The following is a 22,502-nucleotide window of genomic DNA, read 5'->3' as shown; positions in this document are numbered from 1 at the left end:
ATTACCAGTCAAATCTAATGTTGCTGTATGCCCATGATTAACTTTAACCCAAACATCTAATATCCATGATGCCAAGATTTCCTCCAAAATTGACCACAGCAATACAAATCCTGTAGGGTCCTGGTACACTACTGCTATATGAACTGACCCGGGGAAGGCATGAAGCCGGAATATAGAAAGAAAAGGAAGAGATAATGATGGTTCAATTCTAAATAAGAATCTTGCTCTATAAGGAAATTTGCTAGCTGTTATGGTTCTCTACACTAAAATTATTTTAAATGCGTATTTTGATTTATGTGGATCATACACTTGCAAAGATCTACAGACATTGAAACCACACGCATAACTGACGGCCATTCCAGCCTTCAGCTGTAAAATGAACGCTCTTCACTAAGGAAGATACTACCTAGTGCTCGAGTCATCATCACTGACCGCAGCAAATGACTGGCGACAGTCAGAGGAACCACATGTGGAGACAATGATAAAAGCCAGAGTCAAACCTAAATTTATCTCTCTCTCTCCTGTTGCTTTCAGAGAAACCTAAAAATGATTTTCCCATGACCACCATAATCAATATTGTTAAATTATACTAAATTTGAACAAGCCTTAAGTTTTGGTGGTGATAGTGATTAGACGCAGCACAAAGGGCTCCCCGGGGCTGGTCTGGGTGAGGCTGGAGGGTACTCTGGCCTGTGGCTCTTTAGGGAGCTACCGCTCAAGATACTTTCACTTTCCACGATGTGTACTCCATTTAATTGAAACTAAATTTCATGGTTTTCCTTCCTTCCTTCCTTCTTTTCTTTAAAACAGACTCCTCGCGTAACACAACCAGAATCATATTCATAAACCGTTATGTAGTTTGTCAACATATTTGCTTATTATATCATGTAGTTTTACATACACATTATGTATTCAGTCACAGAAAAAGGTGTTATAGTTAGTAGAAACTGAAGATTTGTCTCCAGAACTGCCCTGCTATAGAAAATTACAGCTAACTCTTGAGGTGTAACTTTTACAGACATAAAATTAAACATAATTTGCAACACTAGGGACCCCATGTAACTCGCTGGGAATAATCCGTCCCCTCCCATCAGACCGCAGACAGCGTGACAGAGCGGGCAGCTCACACCTACTTGATGATAGCTTCGTGGGAGCGGTAGTTCTCACACAGGAGGATCCTACAGGGAAACTCGGCCGGGTAGTGCTCATATAGCCGATCAAGTAACGAAACGTGGAGGTTCCTCTCCCTGGCAAACTCGCTGTAAACGAAAGGACTGAGCTGTAACAGATAAACACACGGGAGAAAATTTAACTAAATACACAAATAGTATTATTAACATACTTCTAAAAAAATCCACCATGCTGGAACTTCTGATATACTAAATCTCAGCATGCTGAATGTTGCAATAAGCAGAGTCAAACATATATTCTAAGAAAAACTTTACTATTATAAATAATGAGGCTAATAAATAATAATAAAGTTTTCCAACTTTTCCTTCCAGTATGTCAACACTAACCTAGAGTTTCTGCATCCAGGTTAATAAAGGACTTCTCTGACTTAATAATAAATAGCTACTACCTTAGTAATTTTAGGAATGTAACTCATTGTATCACTGGTGGAGTCAATCGACTGTTTCACTAAAATTAATCAACTATTTCCAATGGTAACCTGGCAACGTATACAGCCTATAACTAAAAAGCTTCTTTTTGATAATTAGCAGAAAGCCATATTTATCTCGTAAAGTGTAACGAACCACTCTTGACTATAACTTAGACTCTAAGAACAAAAACTAAACTACTTCTGGCAAAGCAATAAAAATAGACTTTGTTCCTCTACATTCAACTCTTTCCTAAAGGTCTGGACAACTACAATACTCTATATGTTCAATCAATCAACTGTGACAAAAGAGAAAGACCCTTAATTTGCAGCTCTATAAAACTGATATTTTATTAGAAAAACTGTAATTCTCTTTCATACATAGGTATTAATAAGATCAGACAAGTTCCTTGAGATTTTGAATCATTTTTAATTTTAATTTCCCACGATAATGAAAAATTTAACGTTTCAGGAAAACAAATGTTGGGGACAGGAACTGGGGAATCATAGGGAGGATAATTTAAATTTATTCAATACAGAAAAGAATCAAATATTCCTACTGTAGAGAACTGAACTTCAAATTAACAAACATGAAAATTCTAACACTGATAACTTTATTCATTCTACTCTCTAGCCAAAGGAAATAAAGTGGTAGGGTAGCAATCTTCCTTCAGAAATACCAACATTTTTCACTATTAGTACAAAAACATTTAAAGTACTTGAACTGAAATGCATGGCACAATTTCATAGGATGCTTTAGAAAACAAACAAGATACTAAACATCAAAACATAATACAAGTTCCTTTCGATACGCTGACTCGGAGGGCACCCACCTGCATGTGGTCACCAGCCAGCACAACCCGAGTGTGTTTAGTTGCTAGTGCCAGAGGCATGATGGTTTCACACTCCATGGCCTGGGCAGCCTCGTCTAACAAAATGTGCGTAAAAACCCCTATAAGGCACAGGGCAAACACAGGACAGTGCGTTACAGCAGCAGTAAAGGGAGGAGGTCCTTTCTTCTCCGTCAAGGAAAGAATTCGGAGGCCTAACGAAGAGTTCGGAGTGCTTTAATGCCAATCCTCAATTTAGAAGACTGTATGTACATTTCAGTCATTAGTTAGAAAATAGAAGTTGAAAAGAATAACTATTTTACTCAATAATAGACAATAAATGGCACCTGGACCTCCTGGCCCCCAGACTAACAAGTTCCATCAGTGCACGTGAAAGAGACTTTAAAGTTCAGGATAGCAGCTCTCACCACAAAGAAAAGCTAGCAATGAAACAGTGACAGGCCCAGAGTCCTTTCACTGTTTATTTGCTAAAACACCAAAAATAAAACAATGGTAGTTCATGAGTAACTTTAGCTTAAACATACATATTAGACATTAAGATAAAGAACAGCATACCCAAAATCTAATATAAAAGAGAAAGTTATAATCCATCTTTGACCAAAAACAAAGGTTACCTATTAGCAAATTCACTATTTTGATTATTTAGGTTTATTGTGTGTGCATGCGTGTGTGTGTGCGTGTTTGTATAGACAGATTATATATAATTTTTTACTCTAAGAACCTATCCTGGTTGAAAAAAAAAATCACCAGTCTGAAAAAAAATGATACAACAAGCACCAAAAATGTACATTTTCAAACACTCCCCAGATGCACACAGCGCACGCCTGGCTCACTGCTGTCGCTCACTGCACGCAGGACTCTGTGGACAGGACGAAGACCCCGTGTCCTTTCCTGCGGGGGACAGAGCGGGAATCTCCCTGCTGTCTCGACGTGCAGGAGTGATGCTGCCCCCGCTGCCAGCTCCCTGAGCTGAGGGCCCTGCTTTCACTCCACAGCACGGAACACAAACAGTTTCTCAACAGAACAGCTAGCTATAAACTCTCTAGGTTATTTAGCCTCCTGTGAGTTGACCCAAGAACCTAACCTCTATTTCTCTGAATAGCAACGAGTTCCAAACAGTCTGTTTATACAGCTTTCTAATGCAACTTGTTTCTAGGTTGGGAACTTTCTAAATCCTACTGACTGACAGGAATAACCACCACCATTACCTTCATCGAGGTCCATTCAAATAAATGGACAAGTATCAATAACTGTTGTCTGTTTAATGACTGGCCCAAGTATGATGTGGACACATGCAATTTTCTGTTTAGGAGACCTTGTGCTTTCTGTTCTACAAGAATAATTAAAAGACGACTATATAATTACAGGATCGAATTGGAAAAACTGAAACTAGTGAAAAAAAATCTGTTTCTGTTAGATAATGTTTTAATTAAATATAGTTAGGCTTAAATCAGGAATTGAATAAATCCTGAAATTGTTATACTACAGCTTAAGCTAGTAAAAGAAACCTAAATCAGTCAAACTGATTTAGCCTGAGCCTTGGTTGTCTAGCCTATAAAATAACCCTCTATGAGTTGACATGAGAAAGTATAAACAATGCCAAAACAAAGCAGGTAGCCTACTTCCAATAAATGTACTACACTCGTGCTCTTCAAAGCCATTCGTTACTCTTCCTCACAAAACTATACTGTTCAGGAGGTTTGGGTATTTAATTTACGTGGCAAATATGCAGAGTATAATCATAAAGTAATGAGACTGATTGTTAAATAAACATACCAAAATTTACATTGCAAATAAGTGTTGTTCCATCAAAGAAGTCAGTTGAGAGGAAATATAACTCATTCCAATGGATGCAGCCACTGTTCAAAACATTTTTGAAACTCTGCTTTTGTAACTGCCCTCACCAGCCAGCTATGAGCTGCGTGCACAAGAAAAATAAGTCTCATTACATGAGAGGCACGTCTCTCTCTGTTCACCCTAATGGCATTGCTCAGTTTGATAACCTACCTTATTTACCAGACATGTCTCCGAAAGATTCTGAAGCTTTTCTAAAATTAAATCTACCTTCAAAAAAGAAAGTTTGGCCATTGTTCTTTTTTGAAGATACAGAGAGGTTTATCAAGGGCCTCCAGGTGTCTAGGCCCTGGGCCAGGTGCCAGGAATACAAGGTGCAGGGAACTGTCTCCACCTTTCAGAAATGGAAAAGAACTTAGTACTGGCTCTGGAAGCAATTCCAAAAGGAGAGAGCAAAAACGCGTTGAGCAATGTCAACAATTATAAGAACAATACATGAATGTCCTTCCAAAGCAACTATCTTAAAGTGACACCATATTCTGATGGTTAAGCTTTGCCATATTTATCAGAACTTTTTGTTACCTTATATCTGTACTTTCTATATTTGATTTTACATAGTTCCTATAATTAAATATAATAATCTTAAAAGTATGTCAAAAAAACTATCATAATTGTTGTCTCTACACTGTAATAATGTACAAGTATTTTAAAATTATATACTTGAGAAAACTGTAAAAATAAACTGTCCAACTTTGAATTTCTCACATGATCAATATTAAGTAAATACCATCTGATCAATCAGAGAACAAGACAGAGTAACAGCCACTAAAATGTCTAAACTAGGGATCGATAATATTTTCTGTGTGAAGGGCCAAACAGTGACATTTTAGGTTTTTTGGTAGCCACACAATCTCTGTTGCAACTACTCAACTCAGCTGCTGTAGCACAAAAGCATCCATAGAAAATATAGGGAGTAAATGGGCATGACTGTGGTCCATCCAACAAAACTTTATTTACAAAGACAGTAGGCCAGATATGGCCCACAGGCCAACGCCTGGTCTAAACTGAACGTAGAAGCCCTGTGCATTCCCGCTTTGGGTCCTGAGTCAGCATACCAGGTTCAAGGTCCAACTGACAGAGGTACTGGGAAGTGTTCAACGTAACAACCACCACTCGGTGTTTAAGAATATCTTCTTTCTGTGGCATCTGAAAGGTGGAATGTGCGCTTGAGATCAAACAGTACTGATGCACAACTGGGTGGACAGTCTTCACCCAGCGGTTTCTGAAATATACCCTATAAAAGAAGACAACATGTCCTGTTTATACTTATTAACATCTTATTGTATCGGATTATCAAAACACTGACAGTATAATTTTAAGACTACGATACCTGGAATTTAACAAATAAATCTGATAACTGTTAACAGTCTACTGGATTAGAATTTAACATACAATGGTGACTTCCCCCAGAATCAAGCAGAAAGTACACACACTACGATAAAAAAATATCTAATTATTTTAAGTGTTCAGATTAATTTTACAACAGAATAATACAAAGGGTTTCATAAGCATTGGTTTTCTTTTTAATTGAAAACATTTCCTATTACTTTTTTCCCAGGAATATCTTACAAAAATAACATTTTAATTATCTATGCTAATAAAAAAACAATGAATTGCATACTTACAAGAGATTTCAAAAGTTACTTGCATTTTCACTTTAGAATACAGTCTTACACCTATATTTAAGCAGATCTTTATCTAAAGTTCTGGAGATTTAAAAATAAATTTAAATTCTGGACAACCAGAAAATCTTAAAAGCATCTCTTCTATTAATTGCAAAAGAAAAATATAAATAGGACTCATGCAACAGATTACTAAGATGGTATACAAACATCTCATCCACCTTCCTCCCATCTCTAACTCACCCCATCACAAAGATCCACTGGGTACCTATTCACTACAGCCCAGCAGAGGCAAATCACTTGGCTTGCAAGCTTTCATAAAGACTTGGTTTACTGTGATTTTAACAGAAAGCCATCGGAGAGTTGTAACAAGGCACACGTTATGTGACATGACATATGTTGCTAAAGGACCGCTCTGTTTCTGTAGGCAGAATACATAGTTCCAGAGGCAGGGGAGACGGCTGGACAGTGGGATGCAGGTAAATGCTGAACAATCAGCTTTCAGGAGCAGAGGGCACAGCCTGATCTGTGGTATTTGCTGGTCTCTGTGCTATAAAACTGGCTGTCATGGCCTACTTCAAGCTACCAACATGATGTTCCTAAACATGAAGGTGGGAAGACAGGCACATGACTGGCGCTCCCAAACCAGCACAAGCTGCTCCATCACACCACAGACGAGGAGAGGCGGGGGCAGGGACAACAGCAGGGAGACCAGTTAGGGGGCTGCTGCGAGGATCGGAGAAACCAAATGGGTGAACTGGGGTGGTAGCAGCAGAGGTGTGAAGGTGGTCAGGCGCACTGTACACTTTGAGAAGAACACTAGCAGGATTCACTGACACACGAGATGAGGAGTTTAAGAGAAAGGGTGGTTCATGGCTTTGAAACTCGATGAATGGCAGTGGTGGTGACACCGAAGAACAAGCCTGGGGTGGGAATCGAGAATTCAGTCTTGAATGTATTCAGCAGCAGACACCCAAGTAGGGATATCCAGGAAGCAAAGGCATTTGTAAACTTGGAGAATGCTCAAGATGAGAAAATACAATAGGGATAAACCTGAAGACTAGAAGAGCTCACCTGGAGAACAGAGTCGTTAGAAAGGAAACTAGGGGGGAGAACGGGCAAGGGACCCCCTCGACACACAGAGACTGGGAAACGGGGAGGCGCAGGGGGGAGGCTGGGCAACGGGGAGGCGCAGGGGGGAGGCTGGGAAAGGGAGAGGCGCAGGGGGGAGGCTGGGAAACGGGGAGGCGCAGGGGGGAGGCTGGGAAAGGGGGAGGCGCAGGGGGGAGGCTGGGAAACGGGGAGGCGCAGGGGGGAGGCTGGGAAACGGGGAGGCGCAGGGGGGACGCTGGGAAACGGGGAGGCGCAGGGGGGACGCTGGGAAACGGGGAGGCGCAGGGGGGAGGCTGGGAAAGGGGGAGGCGCAGGGGGGAGGCTGGGAAACGGGGAGGCGCAGGGGGGAGGCTGGGAAAGGGGGAGGCGCAGGGGGGAGGCTGGGAAACGGGGAGGCGCAGGGGGGAGGCTGGGAAAGTGGGAGGCGCAGGGGGGAGGCTGGGAAACGGGGAGGCGCAGGGGGGAGGCTGGGAAAGGGGGAGGCGCAGGGGGGAGGCTGGGAAAGGGAGAGGCGCAGGGGGGAGGCTGGGAAACGGGGAGGCGCAGGGGGGAGGCTGGGAAAGGGAGAGGCGCAGGGGGGAGGCTGGGAAACGGGGAGGCGCAGGGGGGAGGCTGGGAAACGGGGAGGCGCAGGGGGGAGGCTGGGAAACGGGGAGGCGCAGGGGGGAGGCTGGGAAACGGGGAGGCGCAGGGGGGAGGCGGGGAAACGGGGAGGCGCAGGGGGGAGGCTGGGAAACGGAGAGGGGGGAGGCTGGGAAACGGGGAGGCGCAGGGGGGAGGCTGGGAAACGGGGAGGCGCAGGGGGGAGGCTGGGAAAGGGGGAGGCGCAGGGGGGAGGCTGGGAAAGGGGGAGGCGCAGGGGGGAGGCTGGGAAAGGGGGAGGCGCAGGGGGGAGGCTGGGAAACGGGGAGGCGCAGGGGGGAGGCTGGGAAACGGGGAGGCGCAGGGGGGAGGCGGGGAAACAGCAGTTAACGAAGCAGGAGAGAACTCGGGAGATGCCGGGGCCCAGTCAGGGGACGTAAACTGCCACGGCAGTAAATCGTGCGGGCATTTTCCGGGCCCATCAAGTCACTTGCAGGAGCACCTCACTCTCTGGCTGCGTCCTTCCTGAAATGCCCTCTCCTCCCGGCCGCCAGGACTCAGCCTCCCCCGCTCTCTTTCCTCCTCCTCCTTGCCAGGCTGGGGCTTCTCAAGGCTGGTTTCTCAAGAGTCTTTAGCACTCTCCTCTCGCCTGACAATCTCACCCCAGGCCCCAGCCTTCAATTATCAATGACCATCCTGAGGACCCCTCTCTTCAGCCAAGACCTCACCTCAGCTCTAGGATGCATATCCAACTATTTGACAACTGTCTCTTCTAGAATATTTCAAAGGCAGTTCAAATGTAATATGCACCAACACCAATCTCATGATCTTCTAAAATGTGTTCTAACCCTCCTTGAAACAATTAAAACTGGTTGTCCTTTTTTTAAAGCAAAACAAAAAAGAAAAAAGCATTTAACAAATGTCCCTAGTTTATAATTATAATAGAGGAAAGTAATGGATTTTAAAAACACTACTATGATAGGAAGGACCGTGAAAGTAACCAATACCATTCCTGAAAGATGTAAAAATCTTAAACATGTTTTAGGCTTTAATAAAAAAATATTTAAGCAGATCAGCAAATCAGAATTTACTTTTAAATATATGAAAAACCTCATTTTACAAATTATCTGAAAAAAAACACTTACAAATTATGATTCCATTAATATTAACTTCAGTGTGTGTATTTAAGCATATAAATTACCAGAAATTAAACTCGAAAATGTTAGTATTTATCTCTGACTGGTAAGATTACAGAGAATCTTTACTTTCTTCTTTATGTTTTTCTATATCTTCTTAAATGAACGTTTCATTATAAAATCGAAAAAGTATTTTTCAAGTTATTCATCCAATCTAACTCTAGGCACTGCTTCTTCCTCAAAGACAGAACAAAAACAGAAGCTCTGAGCCCCAACCCTGACTTTCTGTGGTCACCCGGGAAAGCTTCCTCAAGCTGAAGCTAGTGAGAATACAAAGTTTCATCATTAGGCCTGCTTCCTGAGAAATACAAGTTAGTCTAGGGCTAACTTCAAAAAGACTTAAATCTTTTCACAGTACTTTCATTTTGTGAAGTATCTAAGGCAGACACCATCTAGAAGATCATTTAAAACACATCCAACAACATTTTTCAAAACTGGAGAACTGACACTTTCAAGTTCATAGTATAAAGTGTAAAAGTGACACCAACTAAGTAATTTACATATTTCTAGAAACAAACTGTCCGTATACCCCACAAGAATTATAATGAAATTTAAAACAAAAGACTGTCTGGTAATATATCATTTCAATTCACTGAAATTTTATTTACGTATTGAATTCATATGTAATGAATACCTCCAAAATATTATTACTTAAGATACTACAGAATCAGAAAGATCTGATCTATTTATTTAAAAATCTTTATAAAATAATCTTTTATATCTGTCCAGGAGACACTACACTTCCTCCACAGATAGCCTTTATCTGATAGGTAAGAACTCGGCCAGAATCAAAGACTGACCTTCAGAACCATACGCAGAAAGAAGCTATGTTTTCCTCTCCATTCCATTTTAAAATCTTCTAACAAAGTAGTAAGTAAAAACTGAAACTAAATGTCATTAAAGTGGATTCTAAAACCTCCATTCCTAAATAATTTAAGCTCATGAGTGCGTGCTAAGTGTCTGACACTGTGACATCATAAACTGTAGCCCGCCAGGCTTCTCTGTCCAGTGGGATTCTCCAGGCAAGAATACTGGAGTAGGTCGCCGTGCCCTGCTCTAGGGCATCTTCCTGACCCAGGGAGCAAACCCGTATGGCTCCTACATTGGCAGGCGGGGGTTTTTTTACCACTAGCGCCACCTGGGAAGCCCAATTTAAGTTCAACTCCTGGTAACTATAGAATTTTATATGTTTTAATCATAAGTGTGCATATTTAAACATATTTACTGTTTTAACTGTTTCTTCTTTATGGCTATTCTCCTCCTTTATCACATTTGCTAGGGCCCGCTCTAAACCACAGGGTGAGGAGGTCATTCATGGTCACTTTTACTCCACAGACAACAAATCTTCAAGGTCATATGCGGACAGCTGGTGCCCCCTGGCGTCCTCTCCCAAGAACCCTGGGACAACTCAGATAAAGCTGATCTCCCCAGAGGGTTCAGCCATTCTAATTTTCTCTATTCCAGCTCCCACTCCTCTCATATTTGTTGTCCATTAGAAATATCAATAATTAATCTCAGTTAATATAATTATTGGGCTTCCCAGGTGGCTCAGACAGTAAAGAATCTGCCTACAATACAGGATACCCGGGTTCGATCCCTGGATTGGGAAGATCCCCTGGAGAAGGAAATGGCAACCAACTCCAATATTCTTGCCTGGAGAATTCCATGGCGGGGATTGAGAATTTCTGGTGGGCTACAGTCCACAGGGTTGCAAAGAGTTGGACATGACTGAGCAACTAACACTCAATATAATAGATGGTACTAATAAACTCTAACATTTCAATGCACTAACTTTTCTAGGAAATACATTCACAAGTCAACATCTTTCCTCAACAGAAAACTATGGTGAAAATATAGGGCCACATAAAGAAAATAAATGGGGAAGCCAAGCCTTTTCTTATTTTATTCCACTTACTAGATGAAATAACATGAAATTTTTATTTAAATAAATTTAAGTATCTTTTGCCAGAGGGCAAGTTTCTGTACTTGGGCCACCCTACTGGAATATGTTGGATTACAACTCCCCAAACATAATTTTACACAGGAAAAGCCAAACACAATGCTAGTCAATTAATGGATATCAGTGTTTATCAACAACAGCTGTCATGCCCTCAACGTCAAATGACCTATGGTGGGTCAGCCAAGAGTTGAGGGACCTTTACCCCACTGTTTCCAAGCCAAGTACAATAATAAATGAGACTATCACAGTTCCCACATAACACACATACACAAACACACAAACACAAGCACACACACAAGCTCTACCAACAATCAAACATCTTATCTTCACTGAAGTAGAACACGCATAGCAAAAATGCTATTGCTAACTCAGTTTCACTTATGAGCTAAAAAAGATTAGAATATGAAGCAAACTAGTTACTGATGAATTTATCCACTGGTAAATACCACATTCATAGTGATGGTATCCATGTGATATTTTCTTATCAAATAAAACTGGATTCTACTTAAAATAATTATCTCTTCTCTCATCTGTCTTGAGAGTAGAAACAGTATGGCATAAAAACCTGTGCTAACAGGCCATGCCACTTTTTTCTCTTTTGTTCTTTTTCATGGAATTGTTACATCATTCAAATGGCTTTGCTTATGGCTATTAAAGACTTAAATACTGTAACCTCATTTTTCCATGCCTAGGCTCAGCTAGAAATAAAAAGTTAGTGAATTATGATTCAAAAGTGTGGTTAGAAATTAATTTTTAAACAATAATTGTATTTGAACAACATAGGGCATGACATATTAGTTTGTAAAATGGCAAAACTAAATATTAATTCATATAACAATGAAAGCAAATGGTATAATAAATAACCATTTAATGACTCTTTATTGTTTTCTGAAGAAAAGGATTTTATTCCCCCACAATCCTGTATTTAAGAACATTTCACATCCATATATACTTACAGGACCTACATTAACCTAGAATTTTCTCTGACACTTTATCTCTTGAATGATAGCAAAGAGTTGTAAATACCAGTCAATTACATTTTGTTGCAGAAGTCACTTCACCTTCATGCTTCTCTAATGTATAGTGCCTATGAAATTACCTGCATGATCACAGTCAAAAGTTTATTTCCATACTGAACTATCACTGCATGACTACTCTGCCATGCAAAATATACTACAAATTTAATTAAAATTGGTATAATCATAAATTTATTATTTTGTCATAGTAGTTTTTAGAGGAACACATCAAAACTGGCTTAGATTGTAACAACATTTTTTTACATACAAAACTTAAAAAAGGATGTCTTTCTTTTAATGTTTAAGAAACGAATGGTCAAAGATTTTTAAATTTTTCCTTAAATAGTTTCTTCAAAAGGCATAACCTCCAAATGCCAATGCACAGTTAAAGATTTTGGTTTTCTCAATGTTACTGAAATCTTGATAGACACCTTTTCTTAAGAATAATAAAGTATGATACAGATACATAATAAGCCTTAAAAAAATACCTGAGAGGTCTTGCCTGGGGATTGCCTGCTTCTACATATGGATGTAAATAATCCTTTATGTAGAGATCAGCAGCACTATTAGAATGGGTGCAAATGAGAATCCTGCTGAAATAAATGGTGCAAATAAAAAGAATGATACAACACAAAACTATTCAAGCAGTATAACACCAAAAAAAAGCAGTGGCCATTTTAATATAATACATTTCCCTCAACCTACTCAGTAACCTCTAACATATTCAATTAGGCTTTTAGGCAATTATTCTTAAAGCTTAATTACTCTCTAAGCTGTAAAGGAGACAACTTCCCCCAACTTATTTTTTAAATCATAAAATTGTTTTTAAAAAACCCAACCCTTTTGACTCTAATATTTATCACAACTCTTAGCAGACTCAGCGTTTTGATGACTATTTAAAAGCTACCATTCTCTATGTTACTAATTTTTTAAAACAGTATGTTTTCAGAAAATTCAAATTTTAGTGCTTTGGGGTCTGAGTGTGGCTCTTTTTTTAATTTTATTGTTAAAATCTTTACAAGCAAGATGAAAGTTGTCTTGCTAGCCCTTGCTCTGTTTTCACAACACGGACACAAGCTGTGCCCGACTGATGCGGTCAGAGCGCACGCACCACCATCTCACCTGGTCTCCTGTTGCTGGAGAATGTGCTTGACGGCCTGAGCTAGAGTGAATGTTTTGCCTGTCCCATACGGGCCGATGATGAGGACAGGAGGCAACTGTATTGAAAGTGGGGTTGTAATGGCCAGAACAGCCTCTTTCTGTTTTGCGTTTAGCCGAGGATCCAACTGCTCGTCCCATTGCCTAAAGAAAATTAAAATGTAAGTTATTTTAAACATAACATGACATATAGGTATCCTGAATTTCCATGAACCATTAAAAATACTGAAATAACATAGCACCTATAACAAGAAATGCTTATTCTAAAACTACATGTTAAAAAATTCCCCAAACGGAGTCAGTGTAGGGTGTTTTACTATGATGATCAGAATTCACTGTAGTTATCTTGTTCTTTCCAAGCACACAAGACTCGGATACTAACCTAAAGACATCACAACACACTTCTGGTTGAGCTGCTGCCATGTCTATAAACAGTGACAGCGATGTCTCAAAAATGTAATTTCCCTCTTACATAAAAGCACCAGAAAACTTTTTTCTGGTAGTAATGTATTAGCAGTTTCTTTGCATAGCAAATTAAATGCCAAAGGGAAACTAACTAATTTTCAAATTCTAAACCACTGAAAGATTTCTCAGTAAAATCTAAAACAAAAGAAAAATAAAAACCTCTGTGTGTCACTGATTGAGAGATATCAAACTTTTATAAAGATCTTATTTTAGAAAATAAGAGGTTTTGTTCATGGTGCTTTTCAGGTATACCATATCCTTTAACTTTTCTATTCATTCTATTAATTTTTGAGAGTTTGATACTGAAACTCCAACTAAAAATCTTAATTCATCTACCCAAAAAATAATTTAATATCTAGTAGAACTTTATGTAACTTTGTTCTGTATTCTCCAAGTTTCCTGTAAGTGTACTATCATACTTTCATAATTTAAAAAAGAAAACAGTTTAAGGCCAAACACAAGCAAGACAGGTGTGTCCTATTCTTCAGGGCAGAGACACCTGTCACGACAGCACAAATGGCTCTGTAAGGAGGTCTATCTTAGTGTCACTTCGCTGACTTGGCTAATTTTGAAAATTTAAATGGAGAGCAGATGCTGAAAGGGATCCAACTAAGTAGAGAATCAACAGCATTCTTTCTCACAACTACAATTATAGTACTAAAGACTGCAACAACTATGGTAAAAATGATAGAGATGTGAACCAAAATAGGAAGGGTGTGTGTAAAGAGACTCTTGGAAATTTTGCAAAATGTCTACAAAACAATCCTGAAATAGGAGAACACGGTTTAGAAAGAACAATTCCCACTCCATGAGGCTACACTGTACTTAAAACAAAATCTAGTTATTTATGGAAAATCTTCTTAACTCTTTCAGTTTTAAAAAAGTATCTCAAATGGTATGTATTATGACAGAAAATTTCAAACAAATCCTATAATGTAAAACCTTAGAAAACAAATTTTAACCATATAAGCATGTCATTACTTATTTTTCTGACATTTACTTTTTTTTAAGTAAAAACCAAAAGGACTCTGACCAGAGACACTAGATTTCCTAGAAGCAATTGACTAAAAATTCAAGAACTCCCTCATGCAATTTATTTACTCACAATTCTGCCAGTACCCAGCAATGCTCCATCTTCTGTAAGTAAGGAAATTGCTTTAGGTGAGTCCTGAGTCCAGATCTAATCTATGTGGCCGACACTGTGGAATCCACAGCACCCTTCTCTGCCTCCTCGATTAGTGAACCTAGCCAGCAATACTACTCCTGTCTCCAGTCTCTGGAGAGGAAAGGGAGACCTTGTCCTCACTGGCACTGCTGAGCCCCTGCACCAGCCCTGGACCACTGAGCTCTGGGTCTCAGTTACTACTTGCTTAAGGCACAGGTAGTTCAGCAAACTGCTACCTGCATCCATACTGACCGCTGTGATTCTATGATGCCTCACCCCAAGAGCTCCCTTATCTGTACGTGGAGATAATCACATTCCATCAGATGGATATTTTAAAGATCGAATAAGATAATGCATGCAAGCTGTTAAGAAAAATAGTTAGGCAACAAGTGCAAAATTAATGTTCACTTCTATTACTATAATATTTTCTAAAGATTTCAGAAAAACAAGATATTATTATATTATTTGACCAGGACACACTTTTGAAAACAAAAGAATGTTCTGAAAATACCCTCTAATCTCGCAAATTTGGGAAATTTAATGAGACAGATATTAGATTATCGATATATACCTAAGTAAAATCTAACATATTAACGATAGATTTACAGGTATAATTCTAAAATATGTTGGTATCTCTTTGTTTTATTTATATTGGCCATTCTATTTGTCAATTGTTTCAGTGTAAATAAATGCTTCAGAATAGATCAGAAACTTTATCATGTGTTGTCTCTATAGTTTCTGGTTATGAATAATGAACACTTACAGAAAGCCAATAAGTAAAATAAACTGTCTTTATTTATTGTACCACCTGCTTAATAAAGAAGAAGATTTACAATAAACATGCTGGTAAAAGTTCTCTCTGATTTTCACAGTTTAAAAAATGTAAAGTCTCACCATTTACTCTTCATTTAAAGGTTATTTTATTTCCTGAACCAATTTAATATTAAGTTCTTTTTTTTCCTGGTCTAATGCATTGTTATTATTAATTTATAGGCTACATCTTCAAGAATAATGTCTCAATTTCATTTATCTTTCCATATTTCACCTTATTCCACAAAAGATTTTAAATAGCTAACAGTTTCTTAAAACTCCTAGACTCAGATACATTTTAATTGCTATTTAAATTATAGTGGTATGAAATCTCTTTCTGCTCACAAGTTTTCTGCACTTGACATTTCCTTACTGTTGCAGTTAACACCATCAGTGGTATCTGAATATACTGCTATATACAAAATATTTTTCAGAAGTGAGTATATCAAGAAAACACCTAAAAGTTTACTGGTATGGCTTCACATTTAAAACCCTAATTTTCTTCTTTAAACATGATATTCTTATTAACTTAAATGTGTCATATATTAATAATGTGCAAGGCCATGTTGGAGACTCAAAGAAAAAATAAGATATGGTCTCTTCTAAAAAGCTCAGAGTCTAATGAGAACAGAAATGTATACAACTGAGAAAAATTAACTTTGGAGAAATTACGCTTGAAAGTACAAAACTGACCAAACTAAGCATGTAGTAGGCATCAGTAAGCATTTGCTGAAATAATGAAATGGAAAGGTCAGGTTCATTTTCTTTAGGAGAGAGCACTTAAGCTGAACTAAATCTTAAAGGACAGACAGATTCTCCAATACATCAATACTGAGCAAAGATGGTTTCAGGGAGAAAAAAAACAGAGCTGGAACACAGGGCTGGGGAGGGGGAAATATAGAGTTTAACGAGTATGAAGTTTCAGTTTTACAAGAAGAGAAAGTTCTGGAGATTATACAACACTGTGACTATAGTTAGCACTCTTGAACTATACACTTAAAAATGGTTAAGATGGTAAGTCTTACGTAGATTTCACCAGTTTTTTTTTTTTTAAAGATAAGGAAGCAAGTAAGGGCAGGGCAAATCGAACAAACATCAAGGTCATTCAATACGGCTGGTACATGAGGATCTAGAGGAGGAAAGGGAGAATAACGCAGGAAAAACTAAGAGAAATCTGAAAAGGTACTGCTGGGAAGCGCTGTCAACGAGACACATAATGGGAGTTTTGTATTAGGATATTCAGATTTTATCTACATATGAAGGAGACGCCCTTCAGAGGTTTGTACGCAATGAAATGAAATGATTCTTTTAGCAGAACAACTTTGGAAGAAATATGTGGGTTTAGCCCACAGAACTAGCGGGGCTGACGACCGGCTCTAAGGCTACCAAATACGCAGCTCTAAGCACGCACTGGTCTGCGGACAGAGAGGAGGAGGACACAGAGACGCCGATCCAATGAGCGCCAGTAAGATGTCACGGGGTTTTTACAACTGGTAGATCTCTGACCACTCAGGAGAGAGAGAAAGTAGAGAACAGAGATTACAGGATGAGGAAATAAGAATACTAGAACCAGGCTGATTATCTCCACACAAGAATTTTGGCAATAGAAAGAAAAACAGGGACGGGGCAGTAGGAGTAAGCGAAAACAGGGAGAAATGACGTGGATTTTGTGTTGCAAGGGATCTTTTGCTTTGTTCTGTTTCTAGGACCAGAAGGGATGAATGTGAGGGGCAATGATGTAGGGCACTTCTAGGCCTGCCCACAGACACTTCCCACGTGCTCCTCTCTGCTCGCGCTTCCCTGTCTGCCAGCTCCTGTCAACACCGAGGGCCACCTTGGAAACCACTTATTAAAGATCTCAGAGCCTCTGTCAGAGACGAGCAGGGTCCCCTACCATGGCTGGATTGACACAAGTGATTAAAAAAATAATCCATTTTGTACAGCCACTGAGATTTTAAAGAAAGGTGGGCGTGAGCTGAGCCTGGGCGGGGGCTAAGAGGATAAATCAGTGAGAGAATGAAAAGAAGGATGCAGGTGCAGGGCATCCACGCAGCTAGTCCGGAGACAAACAGAAGGATCATATTTAATTACATGTAATGATGTGTAAAGAGAATTAAGAAGAAAAATATTTATACAATGATTCATTTATAGCATCTTCTATAATACATCCTCCATTTTTTTCTTAAATTACAAAAATGTGTTTTATATTCAAAAATCATTTTAGATTAACTCTTTGAACCACTTTTAAAAAGGCCCTCAATTTCCTATTCAACTTCTACTCAGAAATATTCCTAAATTGCAGTGGCATCAATCGATCAAATTACATCTGTTGAGAAAAGCAAAAGAACTCATTCAGACTCTTGAGGGGAAGTGAGGAGAACAGATGAGGAACTTCATATGCTTTATTCTAACTGTTCCTGCACTCTCTTTTCTCAACTAAGAACATGTCCCTCGAAGAATATGTGGAAATTTTCTTACAAACATGCTTGAGTTACTTGATACAGATATTCAGTTTAATATTAACATAACCTCCTGAATGAGGTATCTCTTTCTGTACCTGTTGGGACTCCAAGGTATGGTTGGAGCCATAGTGATGTCTGGAAACAAAACCCCATTGTCCTTGACCCTGTCTAGCGCATAATGCATTTCACAGAGGGGTAATCGATTTAATTGAAACTGGAGTTCAACCTGAAATGCAAAAAAAAAAAAAGTTCTTTAAAAAGCATTAAGGCAAACATTGATATTTTTCAGTTTGCTAGAATGCTCTGTGGAGATAACCTTTTACAGGAGCCAAGTTTAGAGATGCCTTCAAAGTGTCATCATAGTCTAATCATAATTATTTAAGTGTAATATTTGCTTTATTTAGTACCCGGCACTGTTATATTCATTTCACATAGCACCAATGATGTGTATAGTATGATTAACCTCATTTGTCAACTAAAGAAACTGAGGCACTTAATTAATCATTAAATAAAGGTTATCTGATTCCACCATTCCTATGAAGAATATATTTGGTAAAATTAGTAGAACATCTCTGAAATGCCATCTCTCAAGGATTAAAACCAAGCCTATGACACTGTATTGATTTACTATGAATGAATAACATTCACCACATGCTATGTTTAGACACCAAGAGCAGCTCCCCACCTCAGCAGCAGACTGAGCCGAGCCCCGAAACCCGCCAAGACACAGAGCACACGAGCGGACACAACTCCAGACAAGAGCGGCCCCAGGACCCAGCTTGGTCTCTTTTTAAACGGTTTTTCCATTGCTGATTTAAAACAGAAATCCGAAAGCTTGACCATGTATAAAAACTGAACATTTTAGATTTTACTTAAAGAGAATCGATTTTCTCTGAAAGTCACCAAAGGTCTGACTCTCCACCCACCAGAATTAATACTCCAAGTCAACTGCACTTCTCGCTGCAGCAGAGAGAGGGAAATCAAACCAGAAGAAGAGCATCGGCTGACGAGGAGACCAACCACAGCGAAGTCGCCACTCTTCCAAACATACCTGTGTGTCATAATCAGGCCGAAGATTAAGTTCTTCACAGCATGCCCTGGATATCCTTAAAAATATATATTCTTTTGTTTTTTCTTCAATAGTAGCTTCATAAACCTTCTCTTTGGTTCCCTGGGTCTGTACTAACTTCTCTTTAGGGACTGGTAATAAATAAACAGCATTGACTTTGGTCATCACCAGCCTTCCAGCCAAAGTATCTTCAGAAAGTGTTTCAGTAAGCTTAAAGCGACCAAAAAGTTGTCCATTCTGAGCATACTTTGCACCTCCAGAAACTCCAGTGAGCATGAAGCTTGCTAGAATCTGCAACTGCACTTTAAGATTGAACCTAAATCAGAAGTAGAAAAATGATTTTGAATTTTTTACATTCAAAACATTAAAACTAAATAAAAGAATAAAACAAAATAAAAATAAACAGAGAAAAATTAAAACTTAATTATCCATTCCACTTTGCTGAGTTGCAAATTATATACTATCTTTCTGTCTTTAATCCAAACTGGAAACAGCAAAACTTTAAGTGAATGAATAAACTCTGCAGGTTTACAAAAATGCATGCTTAGTTGCATTGAAGAATACATGCGTTTTTAAGTCTGAGCATTTAAAATGAAGCTAAGAATGATTTTTTTTAGTAAAATGAAGTGTCATGTACTATTTAATGTGAAAGCCTGTTTGAATACACCAGTAAGACAATCAAGACTTTAAAATCACCTAAGCCAGAATGAAATGTATGTGTTGAAACTACAACAGACTTTGATTAAACTTTTGCTTTCTAAGTAATTCTTACCTAAAGAGTCTAACCGTAAAATTTCTCTTCCAGTACTGTTAATGAATAACATTCAGAATACATTTCTGTTCACACTTACACTGAGGCAGATCTCATGCCCAAATTACAGAAAGAGGAGTTAAGGGCTATCTTATCAGAAAATTCTTAAGAGATGGGAATACCAGACCACCTGACCTGCCTCTTGAGAAATCTGTATGCAGGTCAGGAAGCAACAGTTAGAACTGGACATGGAACAACAGACTGGTTCCAAATAGGAAAAGGAGTATGCCAAAGCTGTATATTGTCACCCTGCTTATTTAACTTATATGCAGAGTACATCATGAGAAACACTGGGCTGGAAGAAGCACAAGCTGGAATCAAGATTGCTGGGAGAAATATCAATAACCTCAGATATGCGGATGACACCACCCTCATGGCAGAAAGTGAAGAGGAACTAAAAAGCCTCTTGATGAAAGTGAAAGAGGAGTGAAAAAGTTGGCTTAAAGCTCAACATTCAGAAAACTAAGATCATGGCACCCGGTCCCATCACTTCATGGCAGATAGATGGGGAAACAGTGGAAATGGCTGACTTTATTTTTTTAGGCTCCAAAATCACTGCAGATGGTGATTGCAGCCATGAAATTAAAAGATGCTTACTCCTTGGAAGGAAAGTTATGACCAACCTATATAGCATATGAAAAACCAGAGACATTACTTTGCCAACAAAGGTCCAACTAGTCAAGGCTATGGTTTTTCCAGTAGTCGTGTATGGATGTGAGAGTTGGACGGTGAAGAAAGCTGAGCGCCGAAGAATTGATGCTTTTGAACTGTGGTGTTGGAGAAGACTCTTGAGAGTCCCTTGGACTGCAAGGAGATCCAACCAGTCCATCCTAAAGGAGATCAGTCCTGGGTGTTCATTGAAAGGATTGATGTTGAAGCTGAAACTCCAATACTTTGGCCACCTCATGTAAAGAGTTGACTCACTGGAAAAGACCCTGATGCTGGAAAGGACTGGGGGCAGGAAGAGAAGGGGACGACAGAGGATGAGATGGTTGGATGGCATCACCGACTCGATGAACCTGAGTTTGGGTAAACTCCGGGAGTTGGTGATGGACAGGGAGGCCTGGCGTGCTGCGATTCATGGGGTTGCAAAGAGTTGGACACGACTGAGGACTGAACTATCAGACAATGGCTGTGCCGTCATTCCCACTCCATGCACACGTGTGAGCATGAAAGAGGATATGTGTGTGCAAGAAGCACACAGAATCAAGATTAATCCACATAGTCAAGAAAGATGAAGTGAAAGAAAGATTTAACTTAATTAACAGCTCTTCCCCTTTGCCGTTCTGGAACGATGCTGTGAGAGAGATGACAAAGTGGCAACAATAGGGACGTTTTCTCCTTTTTCTTAATAAGGTTTAAAAATTTCCAAGAAAGAATCTACTTGTGTTATGATCTATGTGCACGTCTGTGGAAAGGCTGCTGTTCAGGTTAGTGTGGGACTGTTTGCTGTGCGGGTCTTCTCTTGGACACATGATGTCGAGAATGTCTTATAAATTCTTAAAAAAAAAGAAAGAAAAATCCTTCACCTTCCCTTAAAAAAAAAAAAAAACAGAACGAAGCTTTATAAAAGAACAGGAACCCTTAGGTTATTCATGTTTTTTCATATAAAGTTAAATTTTTACTTTGCTTTTATCATCCATATAACTGAGATGTGTGGTCATTAGAACTTTCTCAGAGAAGAGATTCCTTACAGCCTATTCTTCACTCACAAATGACCTCTGTGTTGCCAAAGTTGATGAACAGATTTCTGACTTTGTTTTTCATTATTATTACTTTGCAACCACTTTCCATTTCTTTTACACTCCTTCTCCCACTGGCTTCTGTCCAGTCACACTCTCTAGAGTTCCCTTCCTGCCCTTCCGCCTGTTCCTCGATCTCCCAACTAGGTACCACCCACCCCGCCCTCTTCCTGTGTCGGCTGAGGTCACCCTCTCACCACTCAAGGTCACCCACTCCAAGATGTCTCAGCTCAGGGCTGTAAACCCAACTGCCAAATACACACCCTGGATTATGCGCACTGCAAACAAGAGAATCTGCGCCACCCTCCCTGCATGCTCCCGTACACCAAGCCTCCTATGTGTCACACAGCCCATTAAGGGCGCTGTTTACCCAGGGGTCCCAGTCCAAAGCTGTCTGTGATTTGCCTCTCTCACCAACCTTAACTCTCCACCACACAATCAGCAGGCCCTGTTAGTTTCTCTTCTTCCTAATGAATACATCTCAGCATGTCTAACCTGGATGACTGTAACAAACTCCTTCCATAACTTCTGGCTTCAAATCTATTCTCTAAACCACCACTGGAGAATCTCTGTACAATGCAAGTCTGATGATACACAGCTCTGCAGGTAAAGTTTAAACAGCTTTCTATCTCACCAACCCCACTCCATCACATAGCACCCTCCATTAAAATTACGATGACCAACTTGCAGTTTCCCCCAAAACTCTATGCTCTAATTCTCATATCCTGTTTCTTCAAACTAAGTACCTTTGCCCTATTTTGCCACCTGACAATTCTGCTTTCCAAAATTCAGCTTAAATGCCCGCTAGTCCAGAAAGCAGACTTGAAAGGCCATTCAAGCTTTGGGGGGACAAGGAAACATAACTTGTTTGCATTAGAATCAGCAAAGACCAGCCTAGAACCTGACACTCTGAATACTCGGTGATTTTGTTCACTGAATTAATTGTACATGTTTGTAATAATCTGACTTTTTCCAAGGCACCATATTCTCATTTCAACTACTTTATATTATTCTCTAACAAATTCTTAC

At 39.5% G+C, this 22,502-nt stretch overlaps 1 protein-coding gene across 24 annotated transcripts in view; it reads right to left on the bottom strand.

The window, feature by feature from the left end:
- HELZ (helicase with zinc finger) overlaps positions 1-22,502 on the bottom strand; it is a 148,350-nt gene that overhangs the window by 62,259 nt on the left and 63,589 nt on the right. For 13 of the 24 annotated variants that reach the window (XM_081580743.1, XM_081580753.1, XM_081580736.1 and 10 more), the window contains 7 exons: positions 18,903-19,236; positions 17,947-18,077; positions 12,914-13,093; positions 12,280-12,381; positions 5,358-5,536; positions 2,431-2,549; positions 1,134-1,279 (listed from right to left, as the gene is read on the bottom strand). In XM_081580743.1, coding sequence (XP_081436869.1) covers positions 1,134-1,279; positions 2,431-2,549; positions 5,358-5,536; positions 12,280-12,381; positions 12,914-13,093; positions 17,947-18,077; positions 18,903-19,236 — 1,191 coding nt within the window. Of the gene's footprint in view, positions 1-1,133; positions 1,280-2,430; positions 2,550-5,357; positions 5,537-12,279; positions 12,385-12,913; positions 13,094-17,946; positions 18,078-18,902; positions 19,237-22,502 lie in introns of all 24 variants that reach the window. The other 11 variants (XM_081580733.1, XM_081580741.1, XM_081580749.1 and 8 more) reach the window with 2 other exon arrangements.

Source organism: Giraffa tippelskirchi, chromosome 3, assembly GCF_054371585.1.
Source record: "Giraffa tippelskirchi isolate mGirTip1 chromosome 3, T2T-mGirTip1v1.2.pri, whole genome shotgun sequence".
NCBI classification, from domain to species: Eukaryota; Metazoa; Chordata; class Mammalia; order Artiodactyla; family Giraffidae; genus Giraffa; species Giraffa tippelskirchi.
The sequence above is the reverse complement of the archived record's forward strand: the minus strand, read 5'-3'. Positions and strand labels throughout refer to the sequence as shown.